The sequence below is a fragment of the Salarias fasciatus genome, chromosome 7 (assembly GCF_902148845.1).
Source record: "Salarias fasciatus chromosome 7, fSalaFa1.1, whole genome shotgun sequence".
Classification (NCBI taxonomy): domain Eukaryota; kingdom Metazoa; phylum Chordata; class Actinopteri; order Blenniiformes; family Blenniidae; genus Salarias; species Salarias fasciatus.
In genome coordinates this window covers 12,757,137-12,777,613 of record NC_043751.1, presented here as the reverse complement: position 1 = coordinate 12,777,613, position 20,477 = coordinate 12,757,137, and the positions used below count along the sequence as shown (strand labels likewise).

The 20,477-nt window shown below is 41.1% G+C and overlaps 1 protein-coding gene across 14 annotated transcripts in view; it reads left to right on the top strand.

The window, feature by feature from the left end:
• Positions 1-2,905: 2,905 nt before the first annotated feature.
• The window catches only part of LOC115391300 (pleckstrin homology domain-containing family A member 5-like), a 76,476-nt gene continuing 58,904 nt past the window's right edge, over positions 2,906-20,477 (top strand). For 11 of the 14 annotated variants that reach the window (XM_030095450.1, XM_030095457.1, XM_030095453.1 and 8 more), the window contains exons 1-3: positions 2,909-3,015; positions 3,127-3,203; positions 5,536-5,593. In XM_030095450.1, coding sequence (XP_029951310.1) covers positions 2,924-3,015; positions 3,127-3,203; positions 5,536-5,593 — 227 coding nt within the window. In that variant the 5' untranslated portion in view covers positions 2,909-2,923. Of the gene's footprint in view, positions 3,016-3,126; positions 3,204-5,535; positions 5,594-20,477 lie in introns of all 14 variants that reach the window. The other 3 variants (XR_003931759.1, XM_030095448.1, XM_030095449.1) reach the window with 2 other exon arrangements.

Sequence of the window (20,477 nt, the reverse complement as noted above, 5' to 3'; positions counted from 1 at the left end):
TCACGCCCTGATTCACTTTCATTTTGCAGAAGTATACATGTTCATTTGGGTATCACTCTAAACCACTGATTTCACCTAATGGAACCTAAAAATAGATATTCTGAAGAGGATTCAAATATGATCAAGAAACAGGAGCGCAATCAATTAGATACTAATGTCCTTCGAAAAAATTCATTTGACTACTGTGGAAGTGTCTAATTTTGAAAACTATCCAACGGTCAGAGCAGAGACTGAATTTCACTGTGCATTATGAAATACAGCCTGTATGCTCCCACACAAATCGATATGAGGTTAATCAGAAGGACAGAAGAAAGTAAAGCATTTTGAAAAACTGCTCTGTCTACCTGTGGCCTAATGGCCTTCCGCCTGGACGAAAACAGACCGTTCTTTTGTACGTCGCATTACCAGGAGGATGTGATATTCTACCAAAGATAAGTAGAAGACAAGAACCTCAGTGTTTTACATTTGACCAGGCTGAGCATTGGAGCCTAACTGCCCACCCCACCTTTCCTCAGATTGCGGGCGAACTGGCTGTTAACAGATACGTCCACGAGATCTAGCACATGTTCACTCAAAAAAAAAAAAAAGAGGCCTGCCATGTGTCCAGAAAACAATGCAGCACACTACAACAACAAGCCAGAGAACAGTGGTGTTGAATGACGGGGGCTTTGCACGGCGTGAAAGGCTGATGCTGCAGTTCTGCTGCACAATGACAGAAGGCGGAGACCAAGAACTGAAAGGTGGAGTTGAAAGTGAGGGTGTGCTCACAGATCATCAGTATATCTGTGTGTTTGCGTGTGTGTGTGTGTGTGTGTGTGTTCAACCCGTCAAAGCTTCAACCATCAAAGTAGATCGCTCCAGGGTTCCCAGAAGCACTCCAGGCTTACTGTGCATCATCTGGTCAGTGCAAATTTAATTGATCATTTGTTGTGAAATATGTCTTCCTGCAGCACCACACCAGCTGACACAATAAGAGCCTGGAGGTGGCGCCCGTTAATACCGTCCCCAGGGGCGAGGCCTAGTGTTGCAGTCCCAGCCAGGTGCAAAGTGACACTTTTTAACAGGTTACAGTAATCACATCACTATCGCTCAAAGCACTGCCATATGCTATAACTAGTGCTGTGAATTCCGTAATCACATCTGTTTATTGACTGTCTACTGACTGTTACTGTTTACTGCAACATTAAGTCACAAATGTAAGACACAACTCTAAATTCCCAATGAGGGTAGAGACTTCACTTTCAATATGCTGAACAAAAGTACATAAAACTGACTATAAAATGTGAAACTGTGTGAATTAGTTTCATTTTTAGGACATTTTTGTGCACAATTTCCAGGAGCTCAATTATTAAGCTATAATATATTTTGTGGATGTCCTTTTCTCAAAAAGGATTTTGCTAATACATAGTTATATCACAAATGCAATGCAATATTATGTTCTGCCATTATGCTTGTTACAATGAGTGTTGAACAGATAAAGGGACATTAAACATGGGGGAAATGTGTAAGAGATCTGAACTCTCAAACATTTATTTGCTTAGTATGTTGTGCAAAAAACATCAATATAGTTGCTAAATGTGAGATGATCGACAGAAAATGGATGAGATAATAATATAATAAAAAACAAGAACATGTTTAGCAACGCTAGCTGTATGAATGAAAACAAAAAAGGAAAAATCAATCATTAGTGCAAGTCAAATTTAAGGGATTGGGGTGTATCGCACATTTTTTGTAGAGAACTGGGCTCGGGTGGGGTTTTTAAATGGGGCAGATTTCTTTCATATTAAGTCCAGAGCTGCATTTACCAGTTTTTCTCAATACAGTATTTGTAAAGGGTTGTGTAGTGATTTTGCTTCACAGAGATGCAGAGTCAGGATAGTTTAAACTCGACCAGGGAGATGTGATTGGAACAAGTGGCGACATGGATCAGTTCAGAATGAAGATTGGCACAATACATCTGCCTGGTTTAGAGGGATATTTCCTTCCAAGCAGACTCTATTGGTTCAGAATGTTTTCATGGAGTATTTTCATTGTGAATAGGTTTTCTGTCCTGTTATTTGAGAAGCACTGATATAACACAGCATGTGTGAATGTATGATGCATTTTGAATACACACAGCAATGTATGCTTGTAACTAAGAACATTTATTTTTAAGTAAACTCATTGTTAACACGTAACAGCCTGCTTGGTGGAGCAGTGGTTACTGCTGTTACCTCACTGTGGGAAAATGAAGGGTTCAAATTCTTTCTGTGTGGAATTTGCATGTTCTCCCTATGTGTGCATTGGTTTCCTCTGGGTTCCCCAGTTCCTGGTTGAAAAACATGCACTGGAGGCTTGAAGGAAAGTTGTGAATGTGTGTTTGTGTTTGCCCTGTGACTGACCCAAGACCTGTCCAGAGTGCACCCTACCCTGCCCACAGTGAACTGGAATTGACAGCAAAAAGTAGCATAGAAGATGCAAAAATGGATGGATTGTTAAAAAATCAAATTCTGTGGGTGCAATTTAAATTATGTGATTTTATTATTATTATTATTATTATTATTATTATTATTATTATTATTATTTAATTTCAAGTGATAAGGTTGCACGAGGATCGAGTAGTTTTCATTTCCATCCCTGCCCCCCACCCCCCATGTTTGAGGCGTCTTTGTTCACAACAAAACACATTGCACCCAAAAGACAAAACTAAACTAACTTTCAAGACTTTTTAATGGTAAATTTTTGCAGAATATTTGCAGTAGCTTCTCTCCATACCCCTGGATGGGCTGAGCCTGCCCCTGCCTGCCTGGCCCCCCCGGGCTCCAGCCCTGCCTGCCCCCCTGGGCTCCTGCTCTCTCCTCGCGACCACAAGCCGTTGCCAAGGTTTCCGTGTACGCGCTGCCCGCGAGAGCGGAGCCGCGCGCTTGTCACAGCACTGCCAGACATGGCGGCGGATCTACAGCTCGAGTGGATCTCTTGTCTCCCGTCTTCCTGGAGTTACGGGGTTACCCGGGATGGACGCGTCTTCTTTGTCAAGTAAATATCCCTCCGGAGAGAAACGCCTCGAGTCGTTGTGTCGGTTTTCGAACCGGAGTCCCGGTCGCCCCCCGCTGAATAATGAATGCATTTCCACCCTCTCTCCAACAGCGAAGAAGCCAAGAGTACAACCTGGCTGCATCCAGTGAGCAGCGAGGCAGTTATAACCGGGCACCGGAAAACTCCAGGTGAGCACGTCCCTCGGCGGCGGGCAAGTTTCGGGCTTTTTCTTCAGCCCCGCCGTCATGTGTTGTTGTCTTCACTCTTTCCATCACGCGGAGTGGAGTCTGTCACATCCACGCTGCGCGTGAGCGGCGGTCTCCACGCCGCTCGCGCTCACCTATGACCGTAAAGCTCCGGGCTAATGGCACCTCAGAACTTGTTGAAAAACAAAACACTTTTAATTCACTAACAAGCAGCGCGGGAGCTAGTTCCTGAAGTGATGTTGTTTTACGGCGACAGCACAGTAGTCTAATTTAATGTTTTATTGACGACTGAGGAGGGGAAGAGTCCACAGACCAGGCTCCAGTGACAGGTACACGGCGCCTGCAGGCGAGGCTCTCGGTTCTCTACCTGAGAATTACCTCTGTGAAACATCCCCTCAGACAGCTCCTCCGGTCTCAAACACGGTGTGCTACATGGTAAAATTAGCTCCTGACGTTACCGTGAGACTATATCCAGCAGCAGCAACCCCCTCTTTAACTTCAGACATCCACACTCATGTTATTGACTGGCTGCTGCTGCAGCAAATAAACACACAATGTCCAGGCTGATTTCTTTTTTTTTTTTTTAAAAACATCCTGCAGTATGTTAGAACCAAAAAGTGGCCACAGCTTAACTCTGACTTGGCAAGAGTTTTACTAATCGTTAATTGAACGACCCCATAAGGTCTCAGTTGTGGAAGTATTAAAAGTTTGCTTGTATATTTTCAAATGTGGTGTGTGTGTGTGTGTGTGTGTGTGTGTGTGTGTGTGTGTGTGTGTGTGTGTGTGAGGGAGAGAGAGATAGATAGATAGATAGATAGATAGAGAGAGAGAGAGAGAGAGAGAGAGAGAGAGAGAGAGAGAGAGAGAGAGACTTTAGAGCAGGGATGTCAAAGACATTTTAGTTGAGGGTCCACACACAGCCCAATTCCATCATATTGGTGAAATGGTGAAAAAAATAACCCTAACCTTGAAATTTGAAGTTGTTTTTTTGTGATGCGGAATATGTATGCTGAAAATGTCTATATTTTCACAAAAAATAGAAATAAAATAAAAAATTAATTTGGGAAATGACTAAGATTTTAATATTTAGTAAATTTTAATGACACCTTCTGGTAGAAAATACAGTCAATTGTCCAAAAAGCTTTTCCTATAACTTTTGGAGACATTATGCTTGGTTTTACACTCTGACAACATGCCTTCAAGTCTGATGTCTTCAGCTGTCTTCAGTGGCATCATCAACAATAACTCAGTGTGGATCTTAAGAAATGGGTTAAAAAAACTCATCAGCTATTCACTTTGTGGTTTCGCACGCCAGACTGGAGCCTCTTGTGAGTCCACAGGCCTTATGTTTGACACCCCTGGATTAAATAATTTAATATTTAAATCCACAACTCTAGTCAAGGTGCTGTCCTACTTAAATTAAATAGTCTTCATGATTTCATTATGTCCATAATGGGAGGGTTGTCATTGAGCCAAGCAATAAGATAAAATGGATAAAAAGTGTCATCTTACAATAAGGAGAATGAAAGAAGCTAAATCTGTTGGGATGGTTAGGGGGAGGCCTTTTCCTGGTATTAATTTTTTTGTTTTTATTTTTGTTTTAGAAAATATATCACTATAAAACACATGAGTGGGGGAATGACACTGAATAAGATTCATAACTTGAAAAAAAAATGCTAAAAACACATTTTATGCCAAAATTTGTGTGAACTGTACTCAGCTCAACTCTCAACTCAACTTTATGGATAAAGCACTTTAGAACAACCATTATGGCAGCTAAGTGCTGAACTGTAAGCATGATAAAATAAGCATTAGTAAAAACTCACCAGATTAATTTTTATTATTTTGTTGTAATTTTTATTATTTGTGGACAGCCATGTGTGTATTTTAGAATACCTTCTAATGTGTCTTTGTGATGATCATTTATTGCAATTCTTTTTTTTTTTTAATTGATTTTGTTCTGTAAGATTGTTTTTTTTTGGACAATCCTACTTTGTTATGACACTTTGTAGCATCCAAATAAAGCTAAGTTGATGATAAAAATACAGCTGAGATTAGTTTTGAGTGAAGAATTTGTTAGTTTAAGCTTCATCTGATTGATATTTTAACATTTACTTTCTGTGAAATCAGTTGAACCAGTAACTGATGGACTTCATGATATGATTTATTTTTGTGCGGAAAACTTTAAATCAGAAATATCCCCTTGATTAGCTTTTCTACCACTTCGTGTTCACAACTGTAACGTCTTGTAGCACCATTCATACCCACTTCTGTTTGTCCTCGCTTGTTTTGACCGCCTTTCCCTCTCACACAGATCTGCCCACAGGATGGGAGGAGGGATATACTTTTGAAGGCGCTCGATGCTTTATCAAGTGAGTTTACCACCTTTCTTCTCTAAGGCGCAGTCCTCCTGAAAACCCCCTGTTTGTTAGAAGTAAATGCTGAAAGGTTGTAAAATGGAAACCTTTACTCCCTTCGCCCTGCGCTGTAGAAGCATATCCCAGAAGTTAATGATTACACAGGAACACTGTGCAAACACCCCACGGACACAGGCACGGTGTGGTTGCAGTTTCCTCGCAAGCTGTTTGTATTTATTCAAACCTAGCTTGCTAAAAGCTTAGCCTACTTGGAGAGTTGAGCCAAAGTATGATATGTTCTCCTTTTCTGACAGTTATCCTGACTGTTTGGGTTTATGTGGCCTACTCGCACTTTGAAATGACACTTGTCTTAAGTGGATGTGGAAAGGTATTTCTGAGGTACATGCCAGTCCACTGCATTACAAGATTTGGAAAAAAAAGCTTCAAGATTTCAAGTTTCCTTTCTTTGATTTTGTTTTCACCTCATATCCACAGTTCGCTCATTTGTTACGGCTGTGTTCAGGAGAAGGTGTGATATATCCTCCGTTTCCACTTTGTGCGGATTGGCTTTGTATTTTACATTTCCTCCTCACTCCTTTGATTTGCATGCGGCAAATCAAAGGAGATTGCAGGTTCTGTCTCTCTGCGAGCATGGATTCTTCATTTGTTCTCTAAATCCAGAAATATGAGTTGAAGTATTTGGTTTTTCCCACTGACATATTTTCGCTCGTACAGCAGGTATAGATTTTTTTGTAGGTGAACTTCTCTGCCAAGATTGAAGAATGCCTCCGTATGACTGAACGTATTGGAATAAGCTTCTTGCAAATTTCTGATCTTATGCCTTATTATCCTCACTGAATCCATTCTTCCCATTTCATTTCCTCATGAATATGAGGTGCTTCATGTGGCAGGTTTCCAAGCACCCTGACTGAAAGGCAGTAATTTTATATCCCAGCATTTTATCAGCTTCTTAGTGCAAAGCGTTCCCGGAGATTATATTCATTAGTTGATCACTATAATTCTGGCGCTGTTCCATGACATGGCAATTTTTCTTGGGAAATAAAAAAAAAACTTACTATCACATCACATGGTTGGCCAGAAGCTTGAAGCCAGAAATATTCTTCATCATAAGGTGAGCTAACTGCTTGCTAACTGCAAAGCATCTCCACAGGAAGCAAAAACTAAAAACAGTTTCCCTAATAGAGACCATTTAAATAAGTGAATGGAACAATGAGAAAATATTCAGTATGTGCATTGACTGAAGACTTCAAAACATCAATATGATGTAAATTGTCCGGATCAGTTTGAAGTAAAAACATTTTTTTTTTCTTCAGACAAACGCAGTGAGATAGATTTTCCCTTTAATTTCACCAGTGCAGCCTGCTGTTAATTTGGCAGGCACCCACCCCATAAATCATGAGTGCAGCTCATTAGATTAACCCTCCATTCTTCTCCATTATGTTGTCTCTCAGCGCTCTCCCACATCTCTTTACCGCTGTATTTTCACTTCTCCTGTCACCCATCAGTAATGCCCGTCACGTCCTAATCGCGGCTGGTGCTTAGTTGTGAATGATGCAGAACATGAACTCAGTGAAAGCCCAAGTTTGAGCTCCGAATTTGCAATGTGAATTCAAGTCATATAACCAGTAATTAAATTTGATGTGGAGTTTCTCTTGGGGCCTCAGGAAAGTACTATTAGGCATAAGCCACTCTGCTTTTCTGTTTAGGTTAAAAGCTGGAGCATATTTGTGGCTGAAATGCAGATAATTACTCTACATGTGACTGAATCTGAATCTGCTTTTCACATTTTATCAGCCTGTCTGCTGCTGGGCCTGACTTGACTCCTCTTCCAATTTAATTCTAATCATGTGGTCACAACTGCGAGTGTCATAACGGCGGCTGCATGCACCGATACACGTGCTCGATTGAGTCAGTGCATAAAATCAGTCCGTCTGTCTGCAGGAATGACAATATGTTGTGGATGTTCTTGAGCTTTGAGTAATTTAGGCCGCCTAAAGCCGTGCATGGTTACCTACTCATTGTGTTGACGTATAGATTTGTTGACAGGTTGATGTGATAACTGACTTGGGCAGTCCTTGGGACATTTTGAGGCTTTATGTGAGGCTGCCAATAAGAGCCTCTGAAAACGCTCCAGAACTGTTAGCCTGGTGACAGCTGGATCAGTCTTCGCCTCACAACCTACGGTGTGTTATTATTACTTTGCCAGCAGTTTTGGGTTGTTAAATATTAAAAATTTGTAGCTTTATGCGTGTATCCAAAACTCAACACACTTCTCAATGGATCACAGACAAAATCACTGCTTTCTTCTGTGACTCCTTCTGCTTAAAACCTTTTAAAACGATCCGGCTGATTCTCATGCTGGCTGTGCTGCCTGGCTGCTGCCATCGGGTTACACAGTGTGAGCATCAAGGAGCAGATTGTGCTGACGCAGTCTGTCCTCTGATGCGGCGCGCTCGATAGGATGAGTTGCAGGTTGTTGGTGTGATAGCGCCGAGTTGAGGAATGGTTCATGCCACCGTTTGATTATTTAATGGTAGTGTGATTTTTGAATGGGAGAAGGTCAGTGGAGAGGGTAATTGAATCAGTCACGGCTTGGTTCCCCCCCCCCTCAGACAGTCACCTTTCTGTTTTTTTTTTAAATTGTAGGATGTCTGTCGGTGGTCCAGTCCAGATGCAATATTGGAGAGCTTTGTAACTCTTCTGTCAGGGAGTGAAATCATGAAAGGACTCTAGGTTTCTCCACATGGCGATGCAAAAATCTGCATGTTGTTATCATTTTGTTGTCAAGTGTAAAAACAGCTCTGAACTCTGAAAATGCGCTCAGCATTTGTTAAGATGTTACAATAAGAAAAGGGTGATTTAATGCTCCCTAAAAGAGTCTGGGCAACGCAGAGCTTATTACCATCACCATGCTGTTTTGTGTGTCTAATTAAAGAGAGAGCAAAGGGTCAGTAGCTCCCACCCAAGTTCCTGAGCTTACACCTTTTGGCCGCTGTCACAACTGCTGAAGTTGGCCATAAATCAGAGAAGCCCGAGTGAACCCGATCCAGCCAGACTGCTGCCTTTGTGCTTTCAGAACTGAAACAATAATCCACACGTCAGAAGAGCAGACGCTTTCTCCTTCACATTAGCTTCTGTTACCCTTTTCTCCGTGTTGTTAGCCGAGAGCTGATACTCCCACCTCTTCTTCAGCTACGAAAGAGCAAGTAGTGTCACAGCAGGATGCTACCTACGGAGCCAAGCACTCCCATGTATATTTTCCATATAGGTTTTCAGTGTTTAATGCAAGATCCGCCGCGTGTGGCCTGTTTCTGTGAACACTGCTTTGATGAGACTGTTGGGAGGTGGGAAAGTCCCCCTTCCCATTGGGAGAGGCACATAGTCAGACTTGCCTATTCCCACCGGTAAAGTTGGAATTTTTAAAGAGATCTCAGAAACAAATCTGATGTTGTTCAACACAACAACAGTTTTTTTCCTGGTTAGTGAATGTGTTTGCACAAAAGTTGTTTCCTGTCTTTCGCGCATATAATGAGGTAGAAATTGTGGCCAATGCTTGTTGCCGGCTCAGGAAACTGGACTGTTTGCATCTATAAACCAACATTGATTGCATGTAAACAGGAGAAAAGCAGTACAGAAACTGTGCATAAAGGTGCATGTTGGGGCAGAACGTACATTTATTTATCTATGATGTTCATTGTATTGGATAATTGACATAAACATGGTAATGGCAGGTAAACTATACATTTGGGAAACTTTTCCTTGTTGGGTAAGGTGTTCCACCATGGAAGTTTTGATGCAGATAACGGAGAAAGCTGTTCATAACTCGGACTTTCCATTCGTTTGACACACCAACAATCAGCACATCAATTTGGTGTCCTCGTGTAGCGTCTCGGTGGCTTAAAGCTTTGGGTTGTCTCCGATTTTAGCTTCATTTCATCTCCATTTTTTTTTTTTTTTTTTTTTTAGCATAACAGGCATTATACAGTATAAGATGGACATGTTGCTTGTTGTTAATTGAAAGCTGTCAACTGGAATGGGGCCATTGCAAACAGGTAACTATCCCAACCTATCTTTGTACCATATAAGCCTACATCTCCTCGCTTATACCTCATTTTCATGAAGTATGGACAATTTAAACTCAGTATAATTTAAGATTACGTGGGATTCTCAGCCTATTGAAAACCCTTTGTTGGATGTGTCAGGTTAAATTAAATGGTTGGGATTTATTTGCGCTTTACATATCATCAATTGTCTATATATTATCATCAAGGAAAGATTTACAGCAGCCATGTTCGTGAATAGATACGTGCAAAATTCACTCACTTTGTTTGCTGTTTTTGTCTCATTAAGTCTGTCTGTGGGAGAAAATCCAAGTGCCAGTCAAGGCTAATTGCTCTAGGTTATGCAATGGGATGACTATTCTCTTGTTTTGAAGACTAATGAGTAATAACTACAGCTGACCCTCACCGTGCTTCTGGGCTAAAGTGGAGTTTGATTACTGCCCAGATATTAATGTTTCATCTGATGACATCTTGTCAGTGTCCGTTGAGGACAATTTGCTGTTTCCGAGTGCTCATCAGTACAAAGTGCATCATTGAGCATAAATATTGTACTTGTGCATTCTACAACCACCACTTTCATTTGTCCATTTTCACTTCTGCTGCTGCATAATTTATTACTCTGAACAGAGGAAAGCACGTCAACTGAATTTTAGGTAATTATGACAAAAATCTCTCCAGTGCATCTGTGTTCAGACAGAGACAGATGCACTCGCTGACTCTTCTTCTGCTGTAAAAGCCGAAACACTCACTCATTTTAAATGTAGGAATGTCAGATTTCTCTTCCATTTACATTCAGTTATGCTAATTATCAGTCGTTGCTAAATAATAAAACCCCCTTTCCTAATTGATAACCTTTTCAAGTACCTGTCATTCAAACTACTTAGATACCGGATGTTGACTTTGACTAATATTAGTCATAATGACTTGTAAAAATCTGTTATTGAATAAATAAATAAGTTTGTTGCCAGGATGAGTTTATGACTGTTATTTTGTCAAGTTTATCCACTAAACGCTCAGCTGAATTGATCATTCTGACCAAGTTATGTCTTATTGCGATTTATACCACAGTGCAAGAGCTAGTATTTTTCATACTTTCACAGTGTCAGAGAAACTTTTTCTTTGCCAAGGGATGATGAATCTTCTTCCTATCTTTTCGGGACTGGTTCTGCCCTTGTCAGCTTTGCTTGGCATTTCTTTAACCCTGCAATAAAAGCAGAGTCAGACCCAGACCCTGTGTCTGGAGGGATGGTGGCTCGAGGAGACGATAATGTCAGTGTGCTTTCATATTATCTTTCCGTAAGCCGACATGCCAAACCAGTGTCCTCTTAAAGAGTTACACAGAGATACTAACGTCCATCTCACTCTTTTTTTGTCTCGCAGCTGTTGGTCCAGTATTTGTTCTCCTTTTTCCGACTCCTGAGAGGATTATGTGGTTCTTTGAGCTGCTAAATGTTCCACGCCAGGTTTACACCACTGAGCTGAAGGCTGCTGGCGCATCCAGCTGACCGTGACACTCAGGGAATCACAAGAAGAGCCAAAACAGGACAATTTATTACAAAACAACATACAAATACATTACAGGACATTACGTGTTCTTATTCTACCAGTTGCATTATTGGCTTATTTCATGTCTGTGCTTTGGTTCCTCAGAAACTGATACCTCAAGCTTCAATCAAATGAAGTAATTGTGGAAGCTTTTTAAAAGATGGGACTTGTTTACATGTTCACGGCTGACAGGACACAGAATCACACGGGCAGAATGCGTTATGTAGACGGGCTGATCCTCGTTTCTGTCTTTGCAGGACTGTAGTGATGCGTCGTCTCCGGTTCTACATAGGATCGAGTAAAGCCTGAGACATAAGGTTTTTAATCTGTCTGCGCAGGAACGAAGGGAATCCACGTGAACCCCGAGTCTTAAGTGTGTGACAGACATGTATGGCAGACGTTTAAAGGCTCTTCCTTCTCTCGAGGGAATAATTCAAGCCCCTGTCTCTGAGCGAAGCCTTATATCAGACCCGGTTATGTAACAGTGAAAACACGGTCACACAGTAGTGAGAATGCGAAAAAGGATTTCCATCCGGGTATTACTTTAAACACAAGTTAGTGTTTTATAGAGTTTAATAATAAGAAATGTAATTTTAGCCTTGAATTAGTTTAAACTAGTGATTAATATAAAGAAAGCTGTTCCCATTCACAAGTTTGTGTTTCAATCATGCTGTGAATAATTACTGTCTGCTCTCAGCGTAGGATTTCAAATACAGCCATTACTCAGTGTAATGAAAGTACTGACATGGGGATAAATTGTGTTATTGCTACGGCCAATGAACACAAATTTGTAACGAGTTGGTCGGAGTGAAATGATACATTTGGACAAATGATTGTTCATTTGAACTGTGCAGCGTTAAGCCCATCAGGAGCAACAGGCTTTGAATAATGAACCCAAAAACTGTCAGCTTCATCGGTAAAACCTGTTCAACTCGCTGCAGGACACTCAGTGCGTTAGAAATCATTCAGGAACTCAGCCAAAACTGTGTAAAAAAGATAAAATAATTGCTGTTGTGGTTTTCGTCAAAGCATTCAATTGTAATTGAAGACAAACAGCATATATCCTTCAGGCTCATGGCACCGCCAGCTAACTATTAGTGGGAAAACAAACCAGTTTGCACAATTTAATTCTCATCTCCTGTAATGTGAGGACTGTTCTCACAAATGTTCTTTCACCTAAATGAGCAGCAGTGGTCCACTGTGGCACGCAAGCCTCTGCCTTCCTCACTCTCTGTCCTGGCAGGAAGCACCTTGAAGTACATCAAGAGATTTACTGTGAAGGGAACAAGTAAAGCCAGTTTCTTTCATTGGTATTGCTGAAGCCGCAGCCTGTTCCAGCACACGCTGAATAAGATCAAGGGTGCACACTGAGCTTTGCCAGACTATAACACAAAGACAGCCGGCCTCATACTCGGCTACCAGACAATTCATTCTAATTTCTCATGACTCCTGCTCCTTGCATGTCAGGAAACTTGAAGATACACACAGATGACACAGAAACTCTTGACATGTCCTGTTTCCTGAGATCCACATTAAAACCACTCCTGTAAAAAAGTTGCTGAATATCGACGTGCATGCTCAGCAGGAGCAATGCTTTTACATTTTCATATATAGATTCATTTTATCGATGTCTGCTCGCATGAGGAAGATTTTCTTTGACGTTGATGGTGATGTTCACTCTAGCAGCTGAGCCACAGCCATCGATGGACACCAAACACAATACAGAGAGGCTGGTATCAAACTTTAAATCTGATAAACAGTTGGAGGTTATTGTTCCTCTTGTGGAAAATTGCAACGTTCTGAGGTTTTCTTTAAAGGAGATTAATAAACTTGTGGAACTGTGTTTAGTATTGACGACATGACAGTTGCTACCACTGGTAACATTTGGAATTTACTTGTGCTCAAAGCTCCATGAATGTCTTGGTTCTGCTCCAGTGACCCACTTTTTAGTGGGTTAACTCATGTTGTCAAGCCATTTTTATGGGTAAAAGCATTGTAAATGTTCGTGATATTATTGTATGACTGTATTGCTTAATAATTAACCCATTTAAAAAAAAGAAAAAAGGCCAGTTCACAGTTTCTAATGTTATATTTGGCAAGAAGAAGCACAAAATTCCCATACACAAGGCCAACATTAATGAACTTCCCTCTGGGGCAATGTCTAATTCAAACTGTGAAGCACTTTGAGAGTATTTACTCATCCCCTTGGCAGGGGGAGGCTGTGGTGGCTGTGTCTGCTGACTCATTAACTCTGTCAGAGCTCCTGCAGCTCACTCTCTTTTGTAACGTGATTTAAGAGGGAAACCAGTAGATCTGTATCTGCTGTGCATCATTCCCACCGCCGGATCCATAACTCTCTGGTGTGAGGCCGCGTGCCGACTGGGAGACAGACAGTCAGCGATGGAGGCTCCGAGCTGCTCGTCTGCTCTGTTTGACTCTGTGGGGTTTTCACCATCTGGTCGGCACTAGGAGAAAAGCCCGTGTCTGTGTGTTCGGACGCTGTATGAACATATGTGTAAGAGATCCTCTGATGCCAGTGACTGCCTCAGGTGCTGATTAAGACAGGTCTCTGTAAAAATCCTCATCAGACCAAGTTGGAATTAGTGTCTGAAAAAAGTCTGTCTTTTATTTTGAATGTATCTGTATTGATATTAAGCAAAAATACAGTTTTTAATGCTACAAATTAAAATAATGATGTTATTTAGCAAAACTTTTTTTTTATTTTGATTAAAAAAATTAAGACATAAATTATTTTTTATTCTCAATCAGAAACAGTGGGATGTCAAGTAGTTTCCTTATTTACCATTGTTGTGCTGCGTATCCTGGGATTATGTCTCATTTAGCGAAGTATTATTCTAGAAATTTAGTGAAACGGAGCTATGTACCTGATGAAGCTGAAATTACCCCCGATACACACTGGATGCGGTTCGACTGTGTTCCGGCTGCAGTCCGTCTCCGGTCCGGTACACCGCAGCTCTGAGATTCACACCGCCTGCGGTGTCTCTGCAGTCCGCTGGAGAAGGTTGCCAGATCTGTCGTTATCCCCCGTAGACAATATGAAACCCGTTTTACTCATTAGAAAGCAGCCCAAACCGCCATCTCAGTTGAAAATGTACGTTAAAACCGTATTTGTATGATAAAAAACATGTCATAAACACATAATCATTTCATCAACCCGTCCGACGTGTTCAAAAAAGATGCTTGATTTGGCAGAAACCCGTCCAATCTGGCAACACGGAGCTGCTCCGGTCACAGAGCTGTTTTGAGCCATTTTGGAGTCATTTGACTTTTCAGCAGTGATGAAGTACAAAACCGTTCATTCTTCTAATGCGTATAATGACTACATGACTTTGTTTGTTCTGTATTCTACCAGAAGAAGTACAAAAATAGAATATTAAGGCAAAAACACGACACAGATTTTATTTTGAAGTCACTTATTTTGGAACACGTATCGCGTTTCCTTCCGGCACCCGACTTGCTTCTGTCTGAATTGACGCGGTAGGGCTGTGGCATTCGGAAAAATAGGGTCCTTGCGGAAAGAGACCGGAGCTCCGCAGAGGCTCCGGAGCCGGACCGGAGCCGGATCGCAGCCAGACCGCGGCCGGTGTGCACCACAGCATTGATTTTAATGACTACGGATTAGCTGCGGTGTCCGGACCGCAGCCGTTCCGCAGCCGGACCGCATCCAGTGTGCATCGGGGGTTAATCTGCACTTGTGCCAGACTGATACACCTGCGTAGAACAAAACCCTTTACTGAGACCAGCCCCAGAAATCATTTTAGTTCAAACTGTCCACATTCAATGTAGACTTTACCAAATATGTAAGAAATGACCAGACATTTTCTCAATCCTATCTCAGGGGAATAAATAGGAAGACTAGTTTCTTGCTGCTTTTAGATACACAAACAAAGTAACTAGTTTTCACTCCCGAAACACTGTTTTTGTGGATATGAGCAGCATGAGCAAAATTTCATGAAGCAAAAAGACCACACAGCAGAATTTGAAAATCTGTGAACTATATAGCAGAAATAACCAGAAAAACTGTTCAATTTAAATCAGATCAAAATTAATAACATAAAATCCTCAGATGGGTTCTAGAAATGTAGATCCTGTAAACCAGTGCATCATATATTGCTGTTTTGCTGTCCTGTTGCATCATGTGATTTAGTCTAATCGGTTGATGCTAACCCATGCCAGTCAGCGACATACAGATGGTTTGTTCCATCACTTGCCAAGTAATTTCTTAAAGCACCTGCCACTTTTTCAAACAGATATCAAGTATGCCCACGCAGTCCTGCTTCAACAAACCATCTGGTGCATCAGGTTAGCAGAGATGTCCAGTATTAAAGTACATCGATTTAATCCCTTCTGGTTGAACATATCAACTGAATCCTGGCCTACGTCTAGGATTTAGCAGCGAAACATACAGACTGATGTAATTCTTTGGTCTTAAAACCTCTTAGTTGTGTGTTGTCTTTGATTTGATGCTGAAAGAGGAGTTGAACTTGATTAAGCCCTGTATTAATCTGCATCGAGCCATCCTTTGGTGCTGGGCTTGATCTTGGGACAGATGTCTGCGTAGGGGTCATGCTGCTGCTTGTTATTATCAGGTCTGCTTACGGAGTGCAATCTCCTTGATAATGACTGTTTACTTTTATGTTTTATCCATGCCATTGGAGTCACAAGAACAAGTGAGAAATTATTTGTAGATTTCAGTCTTGAGCCATGCCCGTGACTCCAGTCTTCACACACTTGTCTCCTCTTAGTGTATGTGAAATATCAACCATGACTTACAGCTTCTGTTTAGCTGGAGAAGTGAAATTCACAACACAAATAAGTAAATGTTTGAAATGTGTTCAAATAGATAATGATAAATGGTTGCAACTACCATTTGATGGCCTAAAAAGTATATATTTTTTTCTGTTTGTCTTTATCTTCCTCTTGCTTCGTTGCTTGTTTGTCTACCTCTGTCCAGCGGTCCGTGCACGGCCCAGTTGTTTTCCAGATGGTGTGTGATGATTAGGGAGTTTTTGGAAGGTATCTCTCTGCTCAAATGCTCTACAGCTGTGAGTCCATTGAGCGCCATGCTGAAATGCCCACATATGACTTTCTGAATGTTTTGAGAGTGCTACAAATTCTACTATTAATTTGTATTTTGCACATTCAAAGAAGCAGCTGCTTTTGTGTGTGTGTGAGACAGAGCCTGTAAAAAATAACTTTTTTTTGTTTTTGGTCAGCTCTTTAGCTCCTAAAATACATCCGCATGTTTTTGTTTTGCTCTCCAGAGCAGATGTGAGAAACATAAAGGCTGTGGGCCAAATGTGTTCTGCCAGAAAGACTCATCGTGTCAGGTAGATGACCTACCTTAGTGATGAGACAGAGGATATTACCTTAAAACTTTCAGAAGGACCAGTTAGTGTCCTTAATTTGTTTTAATAACTGAGAATCAGCACTGAACAGCAAATATCAGAGACGTTATCATTTAATAACAGTGAAGCTTTGACAGCTCTGCCTTCATGTCAGCTCAGTAGCATTAACATCGAAGTCAAACAGTGACAAGACTTTGCATTGATAATCTTTTCTGAAATGTCCATAAAGTTGAAATTGCACTTATTTTTCTAAGAGGGATTGTTTATCAAATATAGAACGTCTAACAAAATGGATATTGAACATTAATGATGGTAACATTTCCATAGTTTGGCCCATTTAATCTCGTTAGCATTACTGAAAAGGTTATAGCAAACATCATACTCTGTTGGCTCTATGCTTTACACCTCTTTTCCAACACTGTTACCTGCACAGTAGATTTTCCAGGCAATTCTTCTCCGAGCTGGGAATTACATTTACTGTTAGCAGGATTCCTCTCATGAGTTACATCTGTATTTCTTGAACTCAGTGACAGCACTAATGCTTTAGGCTCTTAGGCATGAGTCTTTGATGTTCCACTGCTCAAAACTCCTCTACCGAGTGCTATTAATTGGGATAAAGTGGCCGGCTGCCCAACTTGTGGATAATCGTTACTTTATCTCTAATGTTTATTCACTTCAGTGAGAGATTAGATGCAATGGCTTTTCTCTTTGGTCTGCCTCTACAGCTGGCACTCACTGATCTAAAAAGTCCTCATGTACTATCACCGCCCTGCGAAGGGCTTCCGTATTTTTTCCCAATAAACATCCACATGAGGTGAAGCTGCTTTTTCACAGGCTCATCTATGTGCATGTGTTTTAGGACTACCCTGACTTGAGTGCAGTGCTGGTAGATGGGTCACTGCCTGGATATAAATAGTACCAGTTCAGCATGACTTTTCAAACAGTACCTCGTTCTTTGAGTATCAGCACATCAGAGCCATCAGAGTAGATAGAGAGTGCAGACATTTAAACCCTGATAAAAATAAAGCAGCTTCATGTCGTAATAACTAGGAAAGAAGTACAGTGACTTGCTTTCCAGGGATTTGGTTTTCTTTCTTTTGCACAGAAGATGAAGATGCATCTAGAGCTCACCTCTGGGGAATTGACTCGTCTGCTGTCAGTGTCCCTACTCCCACATTCTGTCCTCAGCTGTCCCCCGCCTGAACAAATATTTGAACCTTCATTGATTAATGTGTGCTCGCTGTGATTGATAATGTACATTTGTCAAAGGCTGAAAGACATTGCTGGGTTACAATGAAAGGAATGCAACACTGCGTGATAAGACGTACAATAAAATAAACATAAAGATTGTCTGCTCCCTTTGCAAAGCTCTGGGGAAAGCAAACTGTTAAAAGCTCCTCTACTGATCTATATTGGTGTCTTTAAAGCGTTGTGTGGAACTGGATCCTGGAGTTGTGGTCGTGTGTCTGAGGTCTAGTCATTCACAGACCATATCCTGTCTCTCAGTTTCAGATGTGTTTTAGTGACAGATGGACTGACGATAGCATTGTTTGCTTGAAACCCTTTATAAACTGTACTGTGACGTTTGTGTGTCTCCCTTTAAAGATGAAAAGGATTTAACCTTCCACCACATGAACTCGTGCAGATCACAATACATCACACTGGTCTTCAAAAGAATTTCATATAAAAGAGTGGTTCCTAATCTAGAGAACACTTTTGTGGGGCAGCCACACACCCCAGGCTTCACTGCAATGTCTTGGAAAGTCTGGGTCTATTTGGGATTTGGAAAACCAGTAATTTAAATAAATTCATATTAAGTAATACCAACATGTTGCTTCAGGTCTCATTTAGTAAATTGTCAAAGATAAATGAGAGTTGAGGTTTTAGTATTTCCTGTTCATAAGAGGACATGTCCTCTTTTGAGTAATCATTCATTGATTCTTTTTATGACTTTGTACCACAGAAAACTGTTTATTGCATTCAGCAGGGTGTTGAAATGTGTTTCTTGTCTACTGTTTCCTCATGAAAACACCGTGATATGAATAATATCTCAGCCCCTTCAGCTCATCATCATCCTATATTGTCACCAGTAGTTAAAAATGCATATCCGTTATCTTTTAAAAAGAAAAAAAAAGCAGGTGCAATGAAATGAGTTTTTCCCTCTGCTCACACAGTGCATATCAGTCCTGCACAGCCTGTTTTCAGTTTCACTTAGAGGCCGTGTGAGAGATGAGGCCAGAGTGGAGTGGGCTGACAGGGGCTTCATAATTGTAGTAATGGCTGCACCTCACAGCAATCTATCAGTCTAATCAGCTGTCAGCGCTCTGTAATGTTTTTGCAGCAGGAGGAACGAATCACTCTGGAAGTCGAGAGTCTGACTTAAATATCTGCATGACTTGCTCAAGTGTAAATGCAGCCTTCTCACCTCTGTGCTGCAATTCATAAACTGGTGTGTGCAGACGTCCCCCCCCCCCTGTCTCCGAAACAGAGCAGACCAGCTTTCATTCCCGGTAAGACCTCTGCTGGTTGTTCGGATAAAAACACTCTCAGCTGCTGCTGTGACGGCATGATGGCTGTGGTTGTGTGGGATTTAGCTATTGCTGTGCCAGAGACTTGAACATGGTTTCAATGTGCCTGCCTGCTTGACAACTTTATTACTGCCTTCAACTAGTACCTGCGTGATACACAGTCTGTGTGTGTTCAGTGTGGTGTGGAACACATTTGTATATATGTCACGTTGGTGGGGAGAAATGCCATGATGTGATTTTAACAATGCTGTTGTCAGGAAAACACACTGGCAGGCGGATGCCGACAATACAGGGGTAGACAGAACCAGCACCACCTGTTTACTGGATTCAGCAGTGTGTGCTGTCTTTGAGCTGATTTTTATTGGCAGATATAAAGAACCTACCTTCATTTTTGTTTAAGTGCATCTCTCTTAAATTTTTAGCAGAAATCTTGTTTTGCCGTAATACAACATCCACAAATGTCATTTTTCGGCTTTCTCTTTGAAATGATCCTGTGGACTGTGTTAATTTCTTAAATCTACAGCAGAATGAGGTTTGATGTCTTTCTCGGTCACAGTTTGTGGATTAAGCTTCGCCAATAATTTATAAGTAACCAAGTGTTTTCTGCTAAAGACTGATCCAATTTGTATGACTTGTATGAGTTTGTGCGCTCTGATCTGCCTCATGAATCCTAAACTTTCTCCAAATCTCAAGCTTATTTCTGTGAAGTGATTTGTAAAACTAGCAGAAGATCTTCCGAACTGTTTGAATTGTCACTCGGGCTATTTGTTCTTGCTGTTTGTTTATGGAGGAGGGGAGCTCATTAGTTATTCAGTGTGACGGAGTAAATGTGTACACAAGAAGTTTGATCTTTGCCAAGAACTAAAGCAAACTGGTTCACTGCCCAGCTTCAATTAGGCTCTGCCCTGCCTACAGTCAGAACCGTGCTATTCTCAAAAGCGTGTTTACTCACTCAGAGCCCAACTGATATGACTTCAGTCCAACATATTTAACCAACATTAAATGACATGGAAAAAAGAAAAACTAAACTAAACTACTACCATATGGTAAAAGACGAGTCTCAGCAGCGGCACGGTGTGCCTGTTAGTCTTAATGTTTCATAGTTGTAGCTGGAACTTGTTTGATTGTGTTCAACACAGATTTTACTGTCAGGACAAAAGATAAATAACAATGTTATGAACTGTCTGACTGAAGGATCACTTAAGGAGAAAGGGAGTCCACAGCTTGAAACTGGAACTCTATATGCTGATAAGAGACTGTAAAACATTAATCGAGCTTTAACTCTATTCTTGTGTTACTACTGCGAGTTACTCAACCTATTTTCGCAATGACCCCGATGGAGTATTTTATGAATTCCATCAAGGCAGAGATTAAC